The following is a 21,757-nucleotide window of genomic DNA, read 5'->3' as shown; positions in this document are numbered from 1 at the left end:
TCACTCCTTTTCATTGCAATACGGAAAAAAAGTTTTTAATAAAAATTCAACTTAGTTTTCAAAATAATCAATCTTTACAAATATAATACTAAAATCTATCGATTTTTGAAATTTACATATTTTTGCGAAATTAAGAGAAACATTCGATTTCACTAGTTTTGAGCATATAAGTAAATGGTTTAAAAGTACATTTGAAATAGAAAAGTCTAACTGGGTCATTTTGGTGGCCAATGTAGTCTTCAGAATTCGACCATAATGTCTAGGTCGGGTTAGGGAGGTTACAAAAACCATGATAAAGTTAGTCAACTTGGTGGTTTATGATGCTCTTAAAATAATAGAAACTACAAAATAATCTAATAGGAACCTGTATGTCTTAGAGGATGTTGCAAAAAGGCTACAAAAACATAAGATCAACCATAAGATAATCCAATCTATCTACAACATTCATCTAATGTACACAAAAATCACCCTATTGATAATGTACTTAGTAGTTTGCATGATGGTAAGAGAATTAGAGATATGCATAAAACTAATTATAGAGAAATGGTTAGACTGGAATGTTATACTTCTTCTATTGAACCCAAAAAGTCAATAAGGTCTTGAATAATGAACACCATATTTAGACAATGCAAGAAGAGTCGTATCAATTTGGGAGAAATGATGTTTTACAACTTGTACTTCATCATGAAGGGTGCGACATCATTAGCCTAAAATGAATCTTCAAAAATAAAACTGATGAACAATGGAACATTAGTAGAAATAAATCTAAGCTTCTTGCTTAATGATATATATATAGGTTGAAAAGGTTGACATTGATGAAAAATTTGCCCTTGTAGCACTTCTTAAAACCATAAAATTGCTTTTTATTGTATCTAGTCACTTGAACATCATAATTTTTTAAATAGATGTCAAGAGCAACTTCTTAAATGGGTTTAAAGGAAATATAAACTCCTCAGAAAATAATATAAAATGTTAGCATTAACATTTTAATCTATACTCGAACTTTATTTAATGAATAATCAAGAAATTAAAAACTCTTAAAATTAATTAAATATTTGGTTTTATAAGTCTTATATAATTGAAACTCTAAGTAAATGAATAAATATTTAGTATCTTAAATAAAATTATAAGTAATATAAAATGCTAAAACTTAAGCCTAAAAAATAGCAATTGGTGGCTTAAGAGACTTCCAAAGGCTTCAACTCATCGTACTCAAATTTCTACTTGCATAGTCCTCACTAAAATGACCATAACTTTATATCACAAACTCGAATTGATGCGTTTCAAAGTGTGTTGTGAAACTAAGAGTCAGCTCTTCGATCTATAAAGAGATAACTCAACTCAAGCATACTTGGATACCATCCAAGATGTGTCACAAGTTGGTTGATTGAAATTATTGTATCTAATGAATCTACTAATGTCAAACTTCTATTGATCTTGATAATATTACCAAACGCATCATCAGAACCTAGGAAGTATGATTCTAGTATAATTTTGTTTGATAATGTACTGAGTTTTCCTAAATAGAGTATTAATCTTTTGAAAAAAAACTTGACAGTCTTATTATTGATAACTATATGATTCTTGATGGAGAAAAAGAATCAGAATCAGAATCAAAGAAAACATTGATAGAAAAATTCGAAGTCACTAAAGAAATTATTCTTAAAACATGCATTGGAATTAGATACACTAAAGAAATTTGCTATATTAGATACACAACTCAAAGACATAAACCAGGTTTATTAAAAGATTACTTGGTTCTGATCCTGAAGAAGAAAAAGCTTTAGGTGTGAATGTTGCTTCAAATGTTACAACATTGGAATGTGAGGCTTTTATTACTAAATCAGTCAAAAAGGAAAAGGATGGTCTTCCTAATGTTGTAACAATCAAGGCTAAGAATCTTAGAGCTAAAGAAATAGAAGAAGAAAATATTAACCCCTTTAAAGAAACAATAGATGAACTAGCTAGTGCTTAGGCTATCGAAGCTAGTCTTTTGAAAAAGTGATGATGTGGTGTTTACAACAATTCAGTTTCTAGTGGTATTGAAAAGCATGATTTTGGAACCCCATTTTCTTAAACCAAGTCCATAAATATTAAATAGGTATATTTACGAAGTTAGCGTATTGATGAATTGAAATTTGGTTAAGTAATTTAGATGAAATTATGGTTAATTAAGGCTCAGGGATTAAATTGTAAAATTTTAATCACTATAGATTTTTAATTAGAAAGGCTTAAGGACTTAGATATCAATGATCTAAAGGATTAAAATGGTAAATAAACCAAATTAAAATGAAGGTGTAACACACATAACCCGTCCCTATCGTCGAATTAGAGTTATGGCATATTATTGTACAATCCAGAACAATCAAAAACAGATAGCATCAAGTTGCCAATTTAATTATCAGAATTTCATAATAATTCAGATCGGAGTAATACATTCATTTATGGGCCCTAATTAAGCCTACGGGGACTTGAAAAAAAATTCTTCAAAGTGTTGGACAAAATAAACATTTTAAAGAACCTTGAATTAATTTAATTCTTAACGAGTTTTTAAAGTCTGAAGGATTTCTACCGCTACTTAGGTGGACAAGTATCGGTAGAACTCAAAATGTAAAGACCTTGAAAAGGCTACAAAATTCTACCAGTAGAACTGGGAGTTCTATCGATACAACTCTGGGTTCTACCAATACAACTCTGGGTTCTACCGATACAACCCGGACTTCTATCGGTATAACGCACTCCAGTGAGCAAGGTAGTTTTGGCATGGGACTTCTATTAATACCCTAAGGACTTCTACCAAAACAAGTCAAGACAGTAGCCAAAGTTCAGCATTATAACACCCTAAAACACATCAAGGGCAACCAAAACATGTCAATTATGCTCACCTAAATTTAACTAAGTTGTCTTTCAAATTCACATCACATAATATTTATAATCTTCATCTATTAAATCAAACATACAAGCCACCATACACACACATTGAATTTGCTTACCATGACCTTGAACACCATGCCTAGATCCAACCCAATTACTACCATTCATGATCAAACATTGAGCACAACTTAACAATTAACTTGGCATACTATAGGAATTTCTAAAGTTTATATCATCAAAAACATACCAAGCAACCAACACGTAGCTATAAACTTATAACAATTTCATTAACCTTACTACATGCCATATAAGCCATACAAAATTAAAAATCTGCCAAAGATTCCTAGATAGTGTAAATCTTCGAGTTGATCCGATCACCCGATTATCCACAAAATGTTATTTAAAAAAACATAACAAACACAAGTAAGCTTTTATAAATCTTAGTAAGTTTGTCGATTAAACAATAAAGATTATTGATTTAAACATAATAATTCAAATAACAAGATTAATAAACCAAGTTCCTGTCAACAAGGTTCTTAACAGAATTCCTGTCAACCATAGATCACAACAAGTAAGTTTATACATAAACAAGTATGAGATCATTCATTATCAAGCCACAATGCTATCAGGAGATTCACGAATAATCTTTTAACAATTCTATAACAAGACATTTAATGCAAGAACATTACCGATGAATGATATACGGATATGAGTACACGGTTAACGATTTGAGAACATGACATACACTCATATGAGCTAATCCAACTGATAACATGCCTCGGCACTAAGTGCCTAGCCCATAGGCTAACATTCGCCCCCGATAACATGCCAGAAAACACTGTAATATAACACGATAGTCCGCAACAAATGCAGAACTTTGATATATTTAGTGCACAAGAAATATAAAGGAATCCTCATCACATCTCATATCAAGCCCGTATTGTGCGCAAAATAACCTATTGGCATGACAATTGTACTCTATCCTATGTTCATCAACTCAGGAGATATTAATAGTAACTAATGTTTTATCAACCATTATTTCAGTTCAGGCTAAATTGCAGCAATGACAAAGTATAGGGGCAATTTGATAATTTTCTCTTTTTCTTAATTTTACACTCGTTCTTAATCTACTAAATAAGGAACCCTAGCTTGGCCGAAACTTGCAAGGTCCTCCCATTGTGTATTTGGTTCTCCCCCCTCCCCCACAAAGAAGAAAGAAAAAAATGATGATAATATCTTTTGATTTCTTTAATTTTAACTTTAATTTTAACTTTTTAGTAAATTACCCTATTAATATTACTTGTAAAACTATTAAATCATGTCTATAAATGTCCATAATATAAGTATATGGTATAATTACCAACCAAGGGAGGTTTAATTTCACAATTGGTCCTTCAATTATTTTAAATTTTAACTAAACAAGCTTAATTTCAATTTAATCCTAAACTAATTAGGACTAAATGAACAAATAGCCCAAAGGTTAGTGGATTTAATCGTGCCACCACCACTTGAACATTTTGACCATGGTTTAGTTACCATTTTGGTCTTTTTACTATATTAAATTTATAACAATTAACTTTTACCTCTTTTACAATTTAATCATTTTACCGTAATTAAGCAATAAATCATCAAAATTACTGGACCAAACTTCAATTCACATATAAAACGAATTTTTTAATATTTAATAAAAATATTGATGGCCTTAAATTACGGAAATGAGGTCCTAATACTTCGTTTTCAATAACCACTTGACTTTTTAACCAAACCACTCATACTAACTTTTAATTCAATTGGTTAAAATTCCTCAAACAAAATTCAATAAAAATTACTATTAACTCGTATAATTTAAATACCAATTATATGAACTCACTCGTTGGATTTGTGGTCTTGAAACTACTATTTTGACACCATTGAAATACGAGATGTTATAGAAGGTTAGTGGGTGATGATAGTAGATGCCATTAATTTAGTTTAATTATGATTAATTTTAACTAAACATGATTAGTTAGGTAAATTAAGATTAATTAAATTATAAAGATAATATATATATGAGATACGTGGAAGGAGAGGTGCAATTTCATCTTCTCCAACCGGCCAAAACAAAGAAACCAAAGGGAGGACGCCGTTTTTGGGTTTTAAGGTATTCAACCATTTAATTCAAGTCATTAACCCTTTTTTTTATGGAAATTGAACCGTGGAGCTTGATTTTGCTAACCCATGTACTAATTAATTTGTGAAACTTTTAAACTTTTAAAAAGTTTACGTTGTTTATTTCTTGAAGAATTAGGTGTGAAATTGATAGAAATTAAGTTTAGTTCGTAAAAATGACTAAATTTTAGAGCTTAATTATTGGTTTTGTACATTAGGGACCAAATTGAATAAAATGCAAAATTTTCATGAATTTTCAATAGGAATAGAAATTAAAAGGTCCTTAATAAGTAAAAGTGAAATCAAATTTCAATTTGAATCTTTAGATCAAAAGTTATGCTTGTCTCGGGTTTAAGGACTAAATTGAATAAATTAAAAAATATGCTTAATATTGTATTTGAATAAATTTTATGCTTTGTGATTATATTTAGCTAACATTGGCGCAGAACCTTCGAGAGGGAAAGGAAAAATGAATGTTGTCGACAAGTGACTCGAAAATTTGAATTATATTTCTATGATTCAAAATCAATTTAATTACTACATATTCATGACTTTTTCATTATATAATTTTAAGGTGAGTTATCAATGGTTATTTTAATTGAATTGTTATGGTTGAGATTGAATATCGAGACAGTGACTAAATTGAATAGAATGGAAAGTAGTATGATTTAATTTATATATGATAGTTAGTATGAAATTGAGCTGAAACATGTTATATTACATGATGAATTGATGGTGAATTGGATATGATGAAATATGTATTGAATCATATAATGAAATTGAAAAATTTGTTACTTTATTAACTGTTCGGACAAAGTCGGATATAGTTGGCATGTCATAGAGTCAGGGTATTGATTGAAAATCATTGTTATCGAGCAACCCGGGGTGATAGATTGTACATATAGAGTCATCATTGTCGAGAAATCTGGGGTGACAGGATATTCAGATTGTGAAAACCATCATTGTCGAGCAACTCGAGGTGGTAGTATGTACATGTTCAGTGTCATCACTATCGGGTAACTCAAAGTGACAGATCCGTGTATGGTTAATGGGGGTTATAAAAACATGAATTGGCTAAATGGTATATGAGATGAAATGTGAATTGAAATGTAACATACGACAACATGTGAAATAAGTCAAAAACGAGCCCTAGAGGCCGATTGAGTAATAATGAGCCAAGAGCCTCAAAAATGGTTGAATGCTAATATAAAATTTAGAATATATGTATACATGTTGATGATGGTATAAGAATAAGTAGTTGTGTACCTATAGTTGTTAAAATGAATTGATTATGTACTATATGCAATGAATGAAAAGTAGCAAATTTAGGTGTATTTCTAGTGAATTGGTATTTAGGAATGACTATATGTATGTTATGTAATAGTGGAATTTTTTTGCATGAAATGGCATGAGAATTGATTATGAATTGAGCTTGATTTGAATGCATTTAATAGTTTTAAATTTGTTTTGTATTGACTTGAATCATGGAAATAACACTAAGCATTTTTGCTCATTGTACAGTTTGTTTTCTTCGTTCTCAAGTATAGTTGATCCTCAAGAATGCGTATAGTTGATCTAGCATCCAGGAAGCAATCCCCGACTCAAGAAAGTTTCTATAGTCCCGTTTTGTTAAATATAAGGCATGTACCTAGGTTGAATCGATGTTGGTGTAATAAAATGATTTTATGAACATTTGAGTTAGAATTTGGAATATGGAAATGGTCATATGAATGCAATATGTATTTGAGTATAATGCAAGGTTTAAAATGTATAAAATGTTGAATTGTCCATGGCCTATTTGATTATGCATATATGTCAAATGTTTTGGATGAACTGTACTAGGTAATTTACTTATAGGTTATATGGCATTGAAGAAATGGTAATATGGCATTGGTACAATTATGAATAAGGTGTTGTAGTTCATAGTTGAGCCATGATCATTGTGTATTTGGTTGAAAATGTGTTATGGAAGTGTAATTTGATTGATTTGGTATTTGCATATTGGTGTCAATTTGTACCATGTAGAAATAGACAATCACATCGGACATCGGCCATTTGTCGTTGCGACGAGACCAAGTTAGTATGTTGATCTTCTTAGCCTCTCTTTGTCAAGTAGAAGCTCAAGAAAATGAAAGAAGTTGAGGCTACAAATCTCGATGTTGTAAATGAGCCAATTTAGAATAAATCTATGTTCTTGAATGATGTATGAAAAATGAGAATGAAGTTCGTGGAAAAAATATTATTGATGATTGGAACATCAACATGGGTGGTTTTCAAGGTATATATGTGGTTACTTTGCTACATGCACAAACTTGCTAATGTTAATCCTAGAGGCAAAGGCAAAAGGGGGCAGACAGAGGCCTTGCCCCCCCCCAAAAAAAAAAAGAGATTTTTCATTTAGCCCATTAAAATTTTATGAAATTACATATTAGTATATTGGTAAAATAGTATTTTAGCCTCAAAAAAAAATTATGATTCATTCTTGGCCCCTACTATAACAGTTTTTTGGCTTCACCCCTACTCAACCCTAGATGTTAAAGCCATATGTGAAGACTATTGTCTTGGATATCTACAGTAACCTACTTAAGGCCATCACCAACATGAAAGTGTATGTTTAAGGTCATACCTTTATGTTCTCCCCTGCCTTGGTTAACAATTTTCTAAAGCATAATGATGTAGAAGTTGATTATATAGAAGACTTTAATAAGATTGTGAAGGAATTTACTAAAGGGGTTCGCCCACTTGGCCTGGCAATAAGGTTGTTCCTGCCTCAACTAAGTTTAAAGTATGTTCTTCTTCATTAAATTGTTGTAAGGAATTGGATGTCTTCTCTTCAAAGGAATTTAATCAATAAAACCATGGGACTATTACTGCATAAAGTTGGTAATATGTCTTCATTTAATCTTGGATCTCTTATAATATTGTGTCTATAGCTTATTATTTTGAGCCATCTCCTCCTTTAGCCAAGATCTCATACAAGCCGAAGACAGAGAAATAGGCTGATGATTCTACTCTACTTAAGAATAAGTTAGGCTTTGATGTTGAAACCGACTCCCTTGTTGCTGATGAACATGTTGCACCTAATGTTACAACTCCACAAAACTTGGAAGTTGCTCAACGAGCTAGAATGATCAAATTTATGAAAAGTAAAATCAAATCACTAAATGCTCAGGTTCATCAAATCAACAAGGCAAAGAAATAAGCTCTTCAATTTCTTCTAGGAGCTTGGATGCAGGGGAAGTGAAGTAGTTTTTTTCCTGCTCAGACTACTGATGAATGATTGTGTTTTTTTGAACTTAGTTATTTGGTTTTTATTGCTATTCGCTAGTTTGTAAACATTAAAATTCTCGAGGATTGTTGCTTAACTATGCCAGTTGGATGATTGATGGGACTTTACTTGTTTTAATAGTCTGTTTAATTTATTTATGATTATGAGATATGTTTTATTTTTGTTGTAGAGTTTTGTCAAAAATGACAAAGGAAGACATCTAATGTTCTTTTGACTTGTAATGTTAAAAGAGTTGTATAAATGTTGCAATTTTGACTTGTAATTGGTTTTATGTTTATAGTAGTAAACAAAATTAGGATATTATTGGGAAAGTAGACATCTAATGTTCTTTTGATTTTGTTAATAGTGTAAACCGGGCGTTTTCAGCATATATTAAGTTTTCACACAGTGGAACAGTAAAAGAGGGATAAGATCGTTAAGTTATCCAAGAGAGACCATATCTTCTTCCCCATAATGAAAATCAACAGTAATGGCCACTGCATAAGTGACCCATATGGATATTTAAATTTGTGAGCCCCGAAATATAATAATATAGTGTGAAATGAGCTAGATTTTAGCTTCTTGACCAAACAAACCTCCATTAAAGATCTTGAAGCTCTCCTCCCAAGGTTCTTTTTTAATCAAAAGGACAAATAAAATAAGATAAACAGAAAAGAAGAAAAGAATACTGCTGGGATGGTAAAAAAAATCATTTAATGGTAGTTGGCATTGTCAGTTGCTAGCTCAAATGGGTATAATTATAACTAAAATATACAAATTAAAAACACTGAAAACAGGCTTAAAAAAATAACCCCAAAGTGATTTAAAGTTTTTTGCTTTTTTCTAAAAGAAAATACTCCCTGCATCGGATAGACCAGAGTAAGCAAAAGTTTTGAAGTTTTGAAGGAAGAGAGAAGAAGGGTGTTTTGTAATATTTTAACAGTAGCAGTGGCGGTGGTTAATGATCAAACAGCTCTCTTTTTGATGCAAGCGTGGGTATAAATGCAGGACATTTGCCATTACTCTTCTCTTTCACTCTGTCTTCTTCAAAATAGACAAATACCCATTTATTTTCTCACTCTAAAGTAATAAAACTCCCTCCTTTATTACTTTTCTTCGCTGGTTTTATTTGACTGTTTTGTAACAGAGTTGCTCTGTTGCTGAGCAAACACACACACAAAAGAAAAGAGCTTTGCGAAAATTCTATAAAAGCTTTAACTTTTGTGTGTCTGGGTGTGTTGAAAAAAAGAAGGCTTTGAATGAGAGTGCAGAGGGAGTACAATAAAAGTAAGCACAGAATCTGAATATGGGTATCTTTCTCTTTCTCTACTTTTTGTTGAGTTCCTTTCTCTTTCTGGGTTCTCTGCTAAATTCTGACTAGGGTTTTGAATGAGAAGGTTAGCTTTATTTATTGTACTGAAACCAGTGTTCTCTTTTGTTTTCTTGGACTAAATTGACTGCTTCTGGTGGACCTTTTTTCTTTCTTTCTTTTACAGCTTTTCGTTTAACTTCCTTTTTCTGGTCTGTTCTATCTTTTTGTCCTGAAGAAGGCTTTTTAATTTATGCAAGTTTGGGTACTTCCAATTTTCAGTTGTTGCTTTGGAAATGGCAGATGTTTCCAGTTATGTTTTTTTGGGGGTTCACTACTTGAAGTGCAGAAGTGGTTTTCTTGATACTTCCTCTGAGCAGTTCTTATGATTTTCTTTTGGGGTGGGTGAATTTTAGCTTTTTAGGACTATAAATTTCTTATATCTTAAGTTTTCAGATCCCTTCTGGACTTAGCTTGAAGCTTGTTGGCAAAGTTATTGTGTATTAATATATGTCAAAGAATTAGATAATTTTCCCATGTGATATGTTTGTTGTTGTTCTCTATACCTGTCTTTTTTGTGGTCTTTGATCTTTGGTTGATAATCTTAGACTAAGTGCAGTTGAGGGTATTTTTAGGTAGTGGTCAAATCTTTAAGGAGCCTGACTTTGGACTGTTGCCTAGGTGGTCAAACATAGTTGTGGAGAAAGGCATTCAAAGTTATTCTGCATTATTGTTGAAGAGGAATGGATGTAGGTGAAAAGGATAAATATGAGCTAGAGAAGAGAAATGACAATAGCTTAAACTACCAGGCATCCGGTATGTCATCGGCTTGGCAGTTTGGTGGTTCCAATCTCACAAGTACTCCTATGAGTTTAGTTTCTAGTGATAATCCCTTGGTTATTGGTTCTTCATCTGCTTCAGCTTCAATGGGAGACTCGTTTTGTTCTAACCTTTGGGAGCACCCTTCTAATTCACAAAACTTGGGATTTTGTGATATTAATGTGCAAAATGGTGCAAGCTCTTCAAATGCAACGGGAATCGGTAGAGGTGGTCCTGCCTCTGTGAGAGGTAGCATTGATAGACCATTTGAGATGGGATGGAATGCTTCAAGTTCAATGCTGAAAGGGGGTATATTTTTACCGAATGCTTCTGGGGTTCTACCTTCGAGCCTATCTCAGTTACCAACTGACTCAGCTTTCATCGAGCGTGCTGCCAAGTTCTCAAGCTTTAATGGGGGAAATTTTAGTGATATCGTGAACCCTTTTGGTATTCCTGAAGCAATGGGTGTCTATGCTAGAGGTGTGGGCTTGATGCAAGGACCGCAAGATGTTTACACAATCAGTGGGATTAAATCAATTTCTGGTGTGGAATCTCAGAGAAGTAAGTTGATTACCACTGAAGCTTCTAGAGATTTGCCAGCTGAAAATAGGGCTACTCAAGAAAGCCCACTCAAGAATGAGAGGAACGGTGGAAGTCTTGTGAGATCAAATGAAGAAGCAAAACAAGGAAATGGTGGCTCTGGTAATGAGTCTAATGAGGCTGAGTCTAGTGGCGGTGCTGGTGGTCATGAACCTTCTGCATTGGATGGTACAGCTGGTGAATCTTCAGCTAAGATTCTTAGTTCTAAGAAAAGAAAAAGGAGCGTACAGGTAAAAAAAATTGTTTACGAAATTCTTTCCCTGATCTACAATGCACTTTTTGTTTATACTTGGTTTTATGGCAGGAGGCTGAGGTTGATCAAGCTAAGGGAAGCCAATCACCTGTCGAGGCTACAAAGGATGGTGCTGAAAATCAACAGAAAGTAGACCAGAACCAAACTACAATGGTCAATAAGACTACGGCTAAACATGGAAAACAAGGTTCTCAAGCTTCTGATCTACCAAAAGAGGAATACATCCATGTCAGAGCCCGAAGAGGGCAGGCAACAAACAGCCATAGTCTTGCAGAAAGGGTAAAGATTACATGGAACTTACTGAAAGCTTAGCAATATTTAAATCATCTGATTGGAGTTAATTGGTTATGACTTCAGGTAAGAAGAGAAAAGATCAGTGAAAGGATGAAATTTCTGCAGGATCTTGTACCTGGTTGCAATAAGGTATGCTTTCTTGGAGGGTATAGCTTAAGGAGTACAGTCAAATTCACTTCTTAGCCGCAGTTGGACCAGCTAGTGTAGTTCAGTTTCTAAGGGTTTATTGGTTCTTGCAGGTTACAGGCAAGGCAGTGATGCTAGATGAAATCATTAACTACGTGCAGTCACTTCAGCGGCAGGTTGAGGTATTGGAGCATAATTCACAACTTAACTTTTCCAAACCATTGGTTCCTTGGTGATCTAGTGTAGTTAGTGGTGGTATAGTGGTGCACACTTCGATCTTATAAAAAATGATCTGATAAAATATATATACAAACTAAAGTAACTTGTGAATCTTGTTAGATTGATGTATATATTGTTACAACCTCAGGGCTTATATGGTAGTATTCCTGAGCCTTTCATCAATTACTTTCTCTGATTTGCATATACTGTATAGATATAACCATCAGCTTTCCTTCACAAGCCCTAATGTGTCACTTTATTTTCTTCTTTTGCAGTTTCTATCAATGAAACTTGCAACAGTGAATCCTCGGGTAGATTGTAATATAGAAGGGCTTCTTGCAAAAGATGTAAGTTGATCCATGTAGATTTAGCAATTACTCATGTCTATATGTCTCTTCTAATCCATTGAAGTACAGATTATTCAATCACGAGCTGGTCCATCAACTCTGGGGTTTTCTCCTGATTTATCTGTGGGTTATCCTCCGTTACATCCATCTCAACCTGGACTTGGTCCAGGTGGTTTTCCTGTCATGGAGAATAATGCTGATATTATTCGTAGAACTCTCAGTTCCCACTTCACACCAATGACCGGAGGATTCAAGGAGCCTAATCAGGTTTTACTTCTCTTCTTTTCTTTATAGTTCACACTTTAAGCATGTGTTTGGGTATATATAGCATCCAATGGTTAATTATTCGGAAACTTATGACTCTTGAGTCTTTGTAAGTCCTTTTGTTCTTTTATTAGTATATTTTAAAACCAGACTTGGCTTTAGTGCATGATGTGATTGACATCTTGCTTAACTTCATGAGCGTATGAGGATTACAAATTTACTTACATTTTGGTTCCAGCTATCAAATGCATGGGAGGATGAGCTCCACAATGTTGTCCAAATGAACTATGGAACAAGTACTGCTTCTGACAGCCAAGAAGTAAATGGTATTTACTCTCTTTTATCAACACGCCCTTTGCAGCCTGTCATAGGCAGAATGTTCTCCAATCTGACTATAATTAATCTATTTCTCTTGCAGGTTCTCAACCTTCAGGTCATACGAAAGTAGAACTTTGATCCTAAAGGGTTTATAGCTCTATCCCAGACAGCTCATATGACCCTCTACCTGTTACATTTATACCGCATTCTTGAAGGTAGCCAAGGACACGCAAATCACTCTTTCAAAATTTTGAAGTATAAGCATATGCAGTCACTACTACCCTGTTCTTATTGAATAACCGAAGATGCTATTCACCTGGTTTTATAGCTAGGAATATCAGAGTCAACATTCAACTGAGGCACATGCTTGAAAGCCCGTGGTTCGTTAACTGTAATGTTAGGGCAGTGATACATTTGTATGATTGTATAGATTGATAATATGGAAATCTTTTGTGATATATGAGTAATGTGTTATCAAGTATTCTTAGATGATGTCTTACTGTAATTTAGTGATGGAAGAGATGTATTTTGTTCAGTTCAGAGATGTAAGTTGCTATTTGTTTATTAACTTTTTAAGGACATATAATGTTCTTCAATCTTACTACTCATTTTTTCCCCTCTTCGAAACCAATTACGGTTTTATTTCGTAACTAAGTCAAATGAATTCAAGTGTTGACTTACTTGATATTTTCCAGCTGATATCGATCTTTGGATAACCCTACCCTTGTATAAAAAATTTGACAGCATTCAGTCCAACAAAGAGCTGCCCAGAAAAGACCCAATGCCTCAAACAGGCCAATAAAACACACCGAAACCAGCTGCTATATATATATATATCTTTTGCTCTTATTTTAGGCCGAAAAGGGCGAACGCCAATTCCCGCCAACTAATTGTTTTCAATAGACAGAAAATGTCTTCCAACTCTAACTACTACTGTTCATTACTGAAAATCTGCACCGAGACCCGAAACCGGTCCCAAGCAAAGAAAATCCATTGCCACATTCTTAGAACCATAAAAGACCCTGAAACATTCCTATTAAACAATCTTGTTAATGCATACGGTAAACTAGGGGATTTAACCTACGCACGCAACTTGTTTGATAAAATTCCCCAACCAAATCTCTTTTCATGGAACACTATTCTTTTTACTTATTCGAAGTCTGGGAATCTTTCAGACATGAATGATATATTTAACCGCATGCCTAAGCGTGATGGGGTTTCTTGGAATTCCCTTATTTCGGGGTATGCTTCTCGTGCCTTGGTAACTGATGCAGTGAAGGGTTATAATTCAATGTTGGGGGATGGAGCAGCTAATTTGAATAGGATTACGTTTTCTACTATGCTTATATTGTCTTCTAGTCAAGGGTGTATTCATTTGGGTAGGCAGATTCATGGGCAGATTGTGAAGTTTGGGTTTGGATCTTATGTGTTTGTGGGTTGTCCTTTGATGGATACGTATTCAAAGGCAGGGTTTGTTTACGATGCAAAACAAGTTTTTGATGAAACGCCAGAGCGGAATGTGGTAATGTATAACACAATGATTACTGGGTTTTTGAGGTGTGGTATGGTGGAGGATTCCTGGTCGTTGTTTCACAGTATGCGGGAAAAAGATCCCATTTCTTGGACAACTATGATCACGGGATTGACTCAGAATGGTTTGTATAAAGAGGCTATTGATTTGTTCAGAGAGATGAGGACAGAAGGCTTGGTTATGGATCAGTTTACCTTTGGAAGTATGTTGACGGCCTGTGGGGGTTTAATGGCCCTGAAAGAAGGCAAGCAAGCTCATGCTTTTGTAATTAGAACTAATCATATGGATAATGTCTTTGTAGGCAGTGCACTTGTTGACATGTATTGCAAGTGCAAAAGGATAGCGTTTGCCGAGGCAGTTTTCAAGAGGATGACCCACAAGAATGTTGTGTCCTGGACTGCACTGCTAGTGGGTTATGGCCAGAATGGGTACAGTGAAGAAGCTATTAGAGTCTTTTGTGACATGCAGAGAAATGGCATCAACCCTGATTATTATACTCTAGGAAGTGTAATTAGCTCATGTGCAAACCTAGCAAGCTTAGAAGAGGGTTCACAATTTCATGGCCAAGCAATAGTTTCTGGCTTATTTTCTTTCACAACAGTTTCTAATGCACTTGTTACTTTATATAGCAAATGTGGAAGTATAGAAGATGCTAACCGCCTTTTCAATGAGATGAATTTTAGGGATGAAGTTTCCTGGACTGCATTGGTGTCAGGGTATGCTCAGTTTGGTAAAGCCGATGAAACAATTGATTTGTTTCAAAAAATGTTAGCTCATGGTCTAAAACCTGATGAAGTTACTTTTGTTGGTGTTCTATCAGCTTGCAGTAGGGCAGGACTAGTGGAAAAAGGGTATCAGTATTTTGAGTCAATGGTAAAAGAACACGGAATCATGCCCGTTGTTGATCATTATACTTGCATGATTGACCTTCTTAGCCGAGCTGGAAGGGTAGAGGAAGCAAGATGCTTTATAAACAAAATGCCTATGCCTCCTGATACAATTGGTTGGTCCACCTTACTTAGCTCATGTAGACTGCATGGTAACTTGGAAGTTGGGAAATGGGCAGCTGCATCCCTTCAGGAACTAGAGCCCAACAATCCTGCAGGTTACATCTTACTCTCAAGCATATATGCTGCTAAAGGAAAATGGGATTATGTGTCAGAATTAAGGAGGGGAATGAGAGATAAAGGAGTGAGAAAGGAACCGGGATGCAGTTGGATCAAATATAAAGGCAAAGTGCACATTTTCTCAGCAGATGACCAGAGAAGTCCATTTTCAGATCAGATATATGCTGAGCTTGACAAACTAAACCACAAGATGATAGAAGAGGGTTATGTACCGGATCTGAGTACTGTTCTTCATGATGTTGAGGAATCAGAAAAGAAAAAGATGCTTAATTACCACAGTGAGAGGCTTGCAATTGCATTTGGGTTGATATTTATCCCTCCCGGGCTTCCCATACGGATAGTTAAAAATCTTAGGGTGTGTGGGGATTGCCATAATGCAACTAAGTATATTTCTAAGATAACACAGAGAGAGATACTAGTAAGAGATGCTGTCCGCTTCCACTTGTTTAAAGATGGAACATGCTCGTGTGGAGATTTCTGGTGATGCTGTTTTCTGTGCCCAAAACTGATGATGAGTAGATCAAACCTTTGGCTAACTATTCAAATGACCAAATCACTGGATTATTCGCATAAAAAGGACTTGGTCTCGGAAGGTATTATCAGGAAGATGTATTGAATGTTGAAAACAACGGTTATTATGTCAACGACTGTATATGACAGGCTGCCAGCTGAATCCTGCCTGCCAAAAACCCACAAATACTTCACAGATCAATTGGTTCTGCTACATGCCAAGGCTAATTTTCTTTGCTGCCTTGCTGTCTATTTCTCTAGTTCATGTCTCCATGGTTAATCAGTATTTCTGGGACTTCTGGGTACGTCAAAACTTGGAAAGGATTGCCTCTTTGACCAAAAGCCTCCACTACATTTCTCCCTTTTTTGTGCAATGGTGTTTCCACCGTTTAAAACTTGCTCATATTCCTTTAAAAAGAGCAATATAAAATGTATCATGGATTGATCTTAGACTATAATAATGAAAAAATTGTCTGAGTGAGTTGAACTTGAAAACATTGTCCTAGCATATCTGTCTTCTCTGGTTAATAAGATTTATAGTTTGGTAGACAAATTGACAGTATAACACAAATTAAGTTCTTTTTTTTTTCCTTTCTGAAACAACTTAGAATGATTGATACTATAATAAAGGGGTGTACTTCATAAAGGCAGGTGCTTTAAATTAACATCGGAGTGAATTTGGGGTATCTTTTTTACATGGTGTAATAACTAGTTGAGGTGTTTGGCATCCTATTTAAGTGTCTTAAAATATTCTCAGCTATCTGCCTTGTACTACCATTCCCATGATGAAAAGCACTAACCAATGAGGCAGGCAGTAACCTATCCTGTGATATGTCTGAAGCTGACTTATTTCCACCTTTAACTAGGAATTTTTCAATCATCCAAAATGATTTCTGCCACAGGCCCTCTTGTCTGTGCTCTTTCACCACATTCAAGATATGTTGAATAGCATTTACTTCACTCAAAAGGCTCACACTCATGTTCACATCAACATTGTCGTCCAGCAAAGTACATATAGCTGCCAATGAAGCTTCAACTACCTCGTTATTCTCATGATCCAGGCATGCCAATAACCTTTCGACAGCGTTTGCATCGATCAAACAAAATGTGGTTTCTGAAGAACATACCCCTCTATGAACTGGACACAGTAATGGTATCTTTCTCCTTTTTAATGAACTGGAAGATAGAAGCTTTGGCAGGTGGAACAAGTTCGTAAGCTTGGTTTTCTTAATTTTTGGTGGCTTTGATAGTTTAATTGACTCTAATGAGAGCTTCTCTAGTCCAGTTGCTGATAATCTTTGAACTTCATCACTGGATGTCTTTGTGAGCAATTCCGTGAACACCGATGTGAGGTTGTGAGCTTTTGCTAGAAACAAGATCTGTGGTTCATACAGTGTAGTTGTGAATCTAACAAGAATCCCAACTAGGCCCTCTAAGTAAACAGATGCATGCCTGCTAGTTCTTATTCCACTTCTTTGGATCAAAATGATTCTCTGAAGGATCGTGGGGACAACATTCTTGTGCAGAAGAGCAAGGTTGAGTGTTAGATTCTGTTGGGGGAGTTTTGCTAGGAATTTTGCTGAAACTGCCTGCTTCTCTGTGATGTGGTTAGTTTCAGTCTGGCTCTCAATTAAACTCTCAGGCTGCCCCCTGGTTTTGCAGAGCCTCTCTGCTAGTGTGTTACCGACATGTGATGCAAGGGTAATGAGTAGCTTGATTGCTGCAATCCCAAGTTGTTCATGTTGGGTATTGATGAGTTCAATGAGAGTGTAGCTTGCTTCAGTCTCATTCACAACTGAGACAATTGTTGCCATTGACTTGGGTGACTTAGTGAGGCATAAGAGGATTCTGATGAGATTGATGTCGAGTTCATGAGCTGTTGAGTTTTTAAGCATGCAGATAATGTTATAGACAACATAATCTGAACTTATCCTGTGGCCATGGGGATTTACTTGGATGCTATCATGCTCAACCCCCGACTCGAGAATATTAGCAAGTATTGCAGCAGCTTCTTTCTTTGAGTTCATTGGTTCATCATATATCCTACGAGCGAACATCTCTTCAGCCATAATTTGGACAATACCAGCTTCTACTAGTATCCGGGCAGTTGGATGGTGAGATGAGATTTGTGCTAAAGCCTTAAATGCTGCCTTTCTGATAATGGTGTTACCACTTTGCACCATTTTAAAGAGACTAGGAGAAGCCCTCTCGGCCACATAAGTTTTGCTGTCATTACCAAGTATGATTTCCCCCAAGTAGCTTGCCATTTCCATTTGCACCTCCTTGGAACCTGCTTATTTACACATCAGCATACTTGTCTTAGACTTCAAAACTCGTTTGACTTTTATGATCAAACTTGAACATTCTTCAGTTAATCTAACTGCCATTTAATGTGCAGTTTCTAAATAGTTCCCTTGAAATGTTGGTGTCAGCTAACTAATGCTCTAAAATTATTATTTGGAAGAAGGTCAATCATAAAGAAAGGTAAATTACCTACAGTTAGATGATTCAAAAGAGGGTCCAAGAACCCATACTCTGCCATCTGCTTTATGTTGTCTCGAAATCTCTCCAGGTTCTTTAAAATTTCATCTGCTTTTTGTGAAGCAAAGGGATCGACCTGATGGTTATATTTGATTCTGATCAGAATCAAAATGGCTCCAGTTGCTGACCCAATTTTTTCACGTAAAGCTTGACCTCTTGAAAGCTCAAGCAAGAGAAGTAATGATGCATGCCGAACTGACTGGTGGCTACTCGATAACAACTCCAGCAGCGTTGATAAATCCATTGCATTAGCAATCATTTCCTGCAGGAAATATAAAGAAATTGGTGCATATCTCCAGGGAAAAGTTTTCTGAAGTCTTTGTGCTTACTTAAAACTTCCAGTTTTGGTGATTACAAATAAAGACAGGATCAGGAATGTTCATATCCACCACAGTTTGCATCATTATGAAGGATATGTAATAGATATTCAGGTTAAGCTCTACAATCATGCATGCAGTAGTGTTCTAAAATATCTGTAAATAGTAAAAATCCAAACCTTTCCTTCGTTGCCTTCCTCAGCCAATTGTCGTAATAGTTCCAGGGCTCCACATCTGACATCTCTATCTTTGTATCCGAGTAACTTAATAAGCAATGGCAATATTCCAACATTAAGCACTTGTACCTTATTGTACTGTTTCCTTTTGCAGATATGTTGCAGATCTGTTATTGCCTCTAGTATCATATTATCCGAACTAGCCAAAGATAATGCCACACGAGCAACCTTGATCCTTGCAGCTTCGTTCCTATCCTTCCATTGCTCTATTGTGGTCTTTAGAGCAACATTGGTGCTTAAAACCCTGCTCGTGAGCTTCATCCCTGTTGTTGGACAGATTATATCCTCTAGATGACTGAACGTTTCAAACCACTCCATTATCGCCTTCCTCTCATATGTCACTCCACTCTCAATGGTAACTGGGTCATCCATAATCTGCTTAGTCAATGGACAGAAGAAAGTGTCATACATAGGTTCGATATAATGAGCTACCTGTGGCAATCTTGGCAAGGATTTGTTTACGTTCTCATTCTGGCTTTTCTGATTCGTAATTGTAAGGAAATCATTTAGGCATGGCATGTTCGAAGCTTGAGAACTTTCTGTGGAGACTGAGACTTCCACATTGACAGAGTAAAGATCTGATTCCATTGGCATTAGTTGTGGCATGTGAGAACTTTCTGTTGCCATTTTTGATTTCTTATGTGGTTCTTTTGCAAAAGACATCTGTGGTTCGAGCTTTTTGGTTCGTAGATCTTCAGGTTGCTTAACTTCAATGTGGACATTCTGCATTAGTTGTGGCATTTCAGAACTTCCTATTTCCATTTTTGATTTCTCATGCGGTTCTGTTGCAAAAGATGTCTGCGGTTTGAGCTCTTTGGTTCGTAGTTCTTGAGGTTGAGGTTGCTTAACTTCAATGTGGACATTCTGCGTTAGTTGTGGCATTTGAGAACTTTCTGTCGCCATTTTAGATTTCTTATGCTGCTCTGCTGCAAAAGATATCTGTGGTTTGAGCTCTTTAGTTCGTAGTTCTTGAGGTCTCTTAACTTTGAAGCGGACATTCTGCATTTCCTCCGAAAGAGACCGGACTGCAGTTTCTGCATATCCCTCGCCCCCAAATGTTGCAGATGGTATCAAGCACAAACACTCACCTATGTCTTTTATCACCCCTTCCAGCTGGCCTATGATGCTTCCAAGTTCAGAATCTGAAACTGGTTGGTTATTTTTATCGCAATCTCCCACAAGATCTTTTGCCAGATTGACATTCTGGGAAATAGTTTCTAGAATCTCTTTTGCATTTTTCGGGGTTTTCTCAGTATACTTCAACTCCATTATCACTGGAAAAACTCGATAAAGGTAGCATCCAGCTTCAAAGAAACTCTCCTGCTCTACTTCTATGCACTCTACTGATTCTGTGACTGCTGTAATATCAGCCAACAAGGATGCAAAAAGACCAGCAAAAGCAGTGTTGTCTATCTGAAAAAGGAAAAAAAGATCAAAAGAATTGAGATGTTGGATCAGTAATGATTTCTTCAAGCTATAAGCCAAGATATAAATATTTTCTGTTTCTTGTAATTCAGAAAATAAGGCCAATATGCATAGTCCAGGATACAATCAAAGCATTGCTCATGACTTGAAGATGAATTTGCTTGTTTGACAAAAATAGAAACAGATGGTGATCACTTTGGTGGTTTCATTTGTCTCATATGAACAAATCTCAGCTATATAATAATATCTATTTATCTAAAAGCATGGGATGCTTGAAGGTTCACCAGGATTAAATTCATAGGAATCATTCTGATAAGTTGGCAATTTTCTAGTCTATGATTGTACTTCACCAATCTAAACATATCTTATCTGGATTCAAGTATCGGATACAGGTATGCGTTTGGCATGGTTATACGTAAATTTTCTTTCCCTAATACAATTGCAGGATCATATATCCATAACCGAATGTATGCAATATTTGATAAAGAAATGAGGAGTCTATGTAACATGTAGTGTCTTGCAGATGATATTGAAACATGGAAATGCTAATAAGCAAGTTTTAATGGAGGAATAATTGATCCTAAGCCTCTAGATTGCTACTTAACAAAGAATGAAAAAGCAATTACAGAGAGAGATTTTGGAAAAGCTCGTACCGACATCGTCAAACCACAGCCGTCCGTGTATTCGGTGAAGTTGCAGAACCTGAAGACTTGAGAGTTTCTGGGAGTTACAAAGATGTTTTAAGAAAAAAGGTAGCTCATTGAATCAGTCTCTTTTCATGAGGAGAAAATCTTTAATTTCTTGATATCAAAAGTCAAAGCTCTGCCTTTACTTTTATTTTAAGATACAGATTACGTAAGTTTTTATATGGTACTTTACTTTGATGCATAGAGAAACAATCAAGACTTGAAATTGGTGTTGACGAATTGTTTAATATATTTTCTAAAGTTTCATTCAGGGAGAACCCAAATGGGGCAGGAGGGCCTTAGCCCCCTCAGATAAAATGGTTATATTGCAATTTTAGACTCTTTTTAAAAATTATCAATTCAACTTAACCTTTTTACCATTTATATTTTTCCTTGACCTCCTCAACCAAAAATTAATGTCTAGTTTCTTTCATAAACAAAACCTCCAATAGGCTTCGTTTTCCTGGTGTCACCCCTAATTAAATCAGGAATTAGACAATTTGGTAAACAAATTTTGTATTCCCACATGCGTACTTAGAAATAAA

At 35.3% G+C, this 21,757-nt stretch overlaps 3 protein-coding genes across 9 annotated transcripts; 2 read left to right on the top strand and 1 right to left on the bottom strand.

The window, feature by feature from the left end:
- Nucleotides 1-8,934: 8,934 nt before the first annotated feature.
- On the top strand, nt 8,935-13,455 carry LOC107920192 (transcription factor bHLH49). Of its 7 annotated transcripts, XM_041108810.1 has the most exons (10): nt 9,071-9,577; nt 9,882-10,000; nt 10,281-11,248; nt 11,323-11,550; nt 11,629-11,694; nt 11,805-11,873; nt 12,186-12,257; nt 12,327-12,524; nt 12,760-12,847; nt 12,940-13,455. In XM_041108810.1, the coding sequence occupies exons 3-10, from the start codon at nt 10,343-10,345 to the stop codon at nt 12,975-12,977; spliced, it is 1,665 nt and encodes a 554-aa protein (XP_040964744.1). In that variant the 5' UTR covers nt 9,071-9,577; nt 9,882-10,000; nt 10,281-10,342; the 3' UTR covers nt 12,978-13,455. The 7 variants fall into 7 exon arrangements, with proteins under 7 accessions (XP_016705245.2, XP_040964744.1, XP_016705248.2 ...); XM_016849756.2 differs by lacking the exon at nt 9,882-10,000 and having other exon boundaries at nt 8,935-9,577; XM_016849759.2 differs by lacking the exon at nt 9,882-10,000 and having other exon boundaries at nt 10,235-11,248.
- LOC107920191 (putative pentatricopeptide repeat-containing protein At1g68930) lies at nt 13,439-16,618 on the top strand. The gene has a single exon (XM_016849755.2). It carries the CDS (start codon nt 13,750-13,752, stop codon nt 15,979-15,981), a length of 2,232 nt encoding a protein of 743 aa, XP_016705244.2. The 5' UTR covers nt 13,439-13,749; the 3' UTR covers nt 15,982-16,618.
- Nucleotides 16,619-16,642: 24 nt separating this feature from the next.
- On the bottom strand, nt 16,643-21,405 carry LOC107920190 (putative U-box domain-containing protein 42). The gene is made up of 4 exons (XM_016849754.2): nt 21,180-21,405; nt 19,045-20,514; nt 18,501-18,810; nt 16,643-18,297 (listed from the first exon to the last, which is right to left on the bottom strand). The coding sequence occupies exons 1-4, from the start codon at nt 21,183-21,185 to the stop codon at nt 16,700-16,702; spliced, it is 3,384 nt and encodes a 1,127-aa protein (XP_016705243.2). The 5' UTR covers nt 21,186-21,405; the 3' UTR covers nt 16,643-16,699.
- Nucleotides 21,406-21,757: the final 352 nt, after the last annotated feature.

The sequence above is a fragment of the Gossypium hirsutum genome, chromosome D13 (assembly GCF_007990345.1).
Source record: "Gossypium hirsutum isolate 1008001.06 chromosome D13, Gossypium_hirsutum_v2.1, whole genome shotgun sequence".
NCBI lineage: Eukaryota > Viridiplantae > Streptophyta > Magnoliopsida > Malvales > Malvaceae > Gossypium > Gossypium hirsutum.
This window is presented reverse-complemented; position numbering and strand designations above follow the sequence as displayed.

Bases quoted from the DNA above. Each gene is read 5' to 3' on its own strand.
- LOC107920190 (XM_016849754.2), bottom strand. The intron at 18,811-19,044 runs GTTTGGATTTTT...TATTTCCTGCAG, and splicing joins AGGAAGGCAACGAAGGAAAG to GAAATGATTGCTAATGCAAT. The intron at 18,298-18,500 runs GTAATTTACCTT...GTAAATAAGCAG, and splicing joins TTTGAATCATCTAACTGTAG to GTTCCAAGGAGGTGCAAATG.
- LOC107920192 (XM_016849756.2), top strand. From the start codon at position 10,343: ATGGATGTAGGTGAAAAGGATAAATATGAGCTAGAGAAGAGAAATGAC. The intron at 12,525-12,759 runs GTTTTACTTCTC...TTTTGGTTCCAG, and splicing joins GATTCAAGGAGCCTAATCAG to CTATCAAATGCATGGGAGGA. The intron at 12,848-12,939 runs GTATTTACTCTC...TTTCTCTTGCAG, and splicing joins TGACAGCCAAGAAGTAAATG to GTTCTCAACCTTCAGGTCAT.
- LOC107920191 (XM_016849755.2), top strand. From the start codon at position 13,750: ATGTCTTCCAACTCTAACTACTACTGTTCATTACTGAAAATCTGCACC.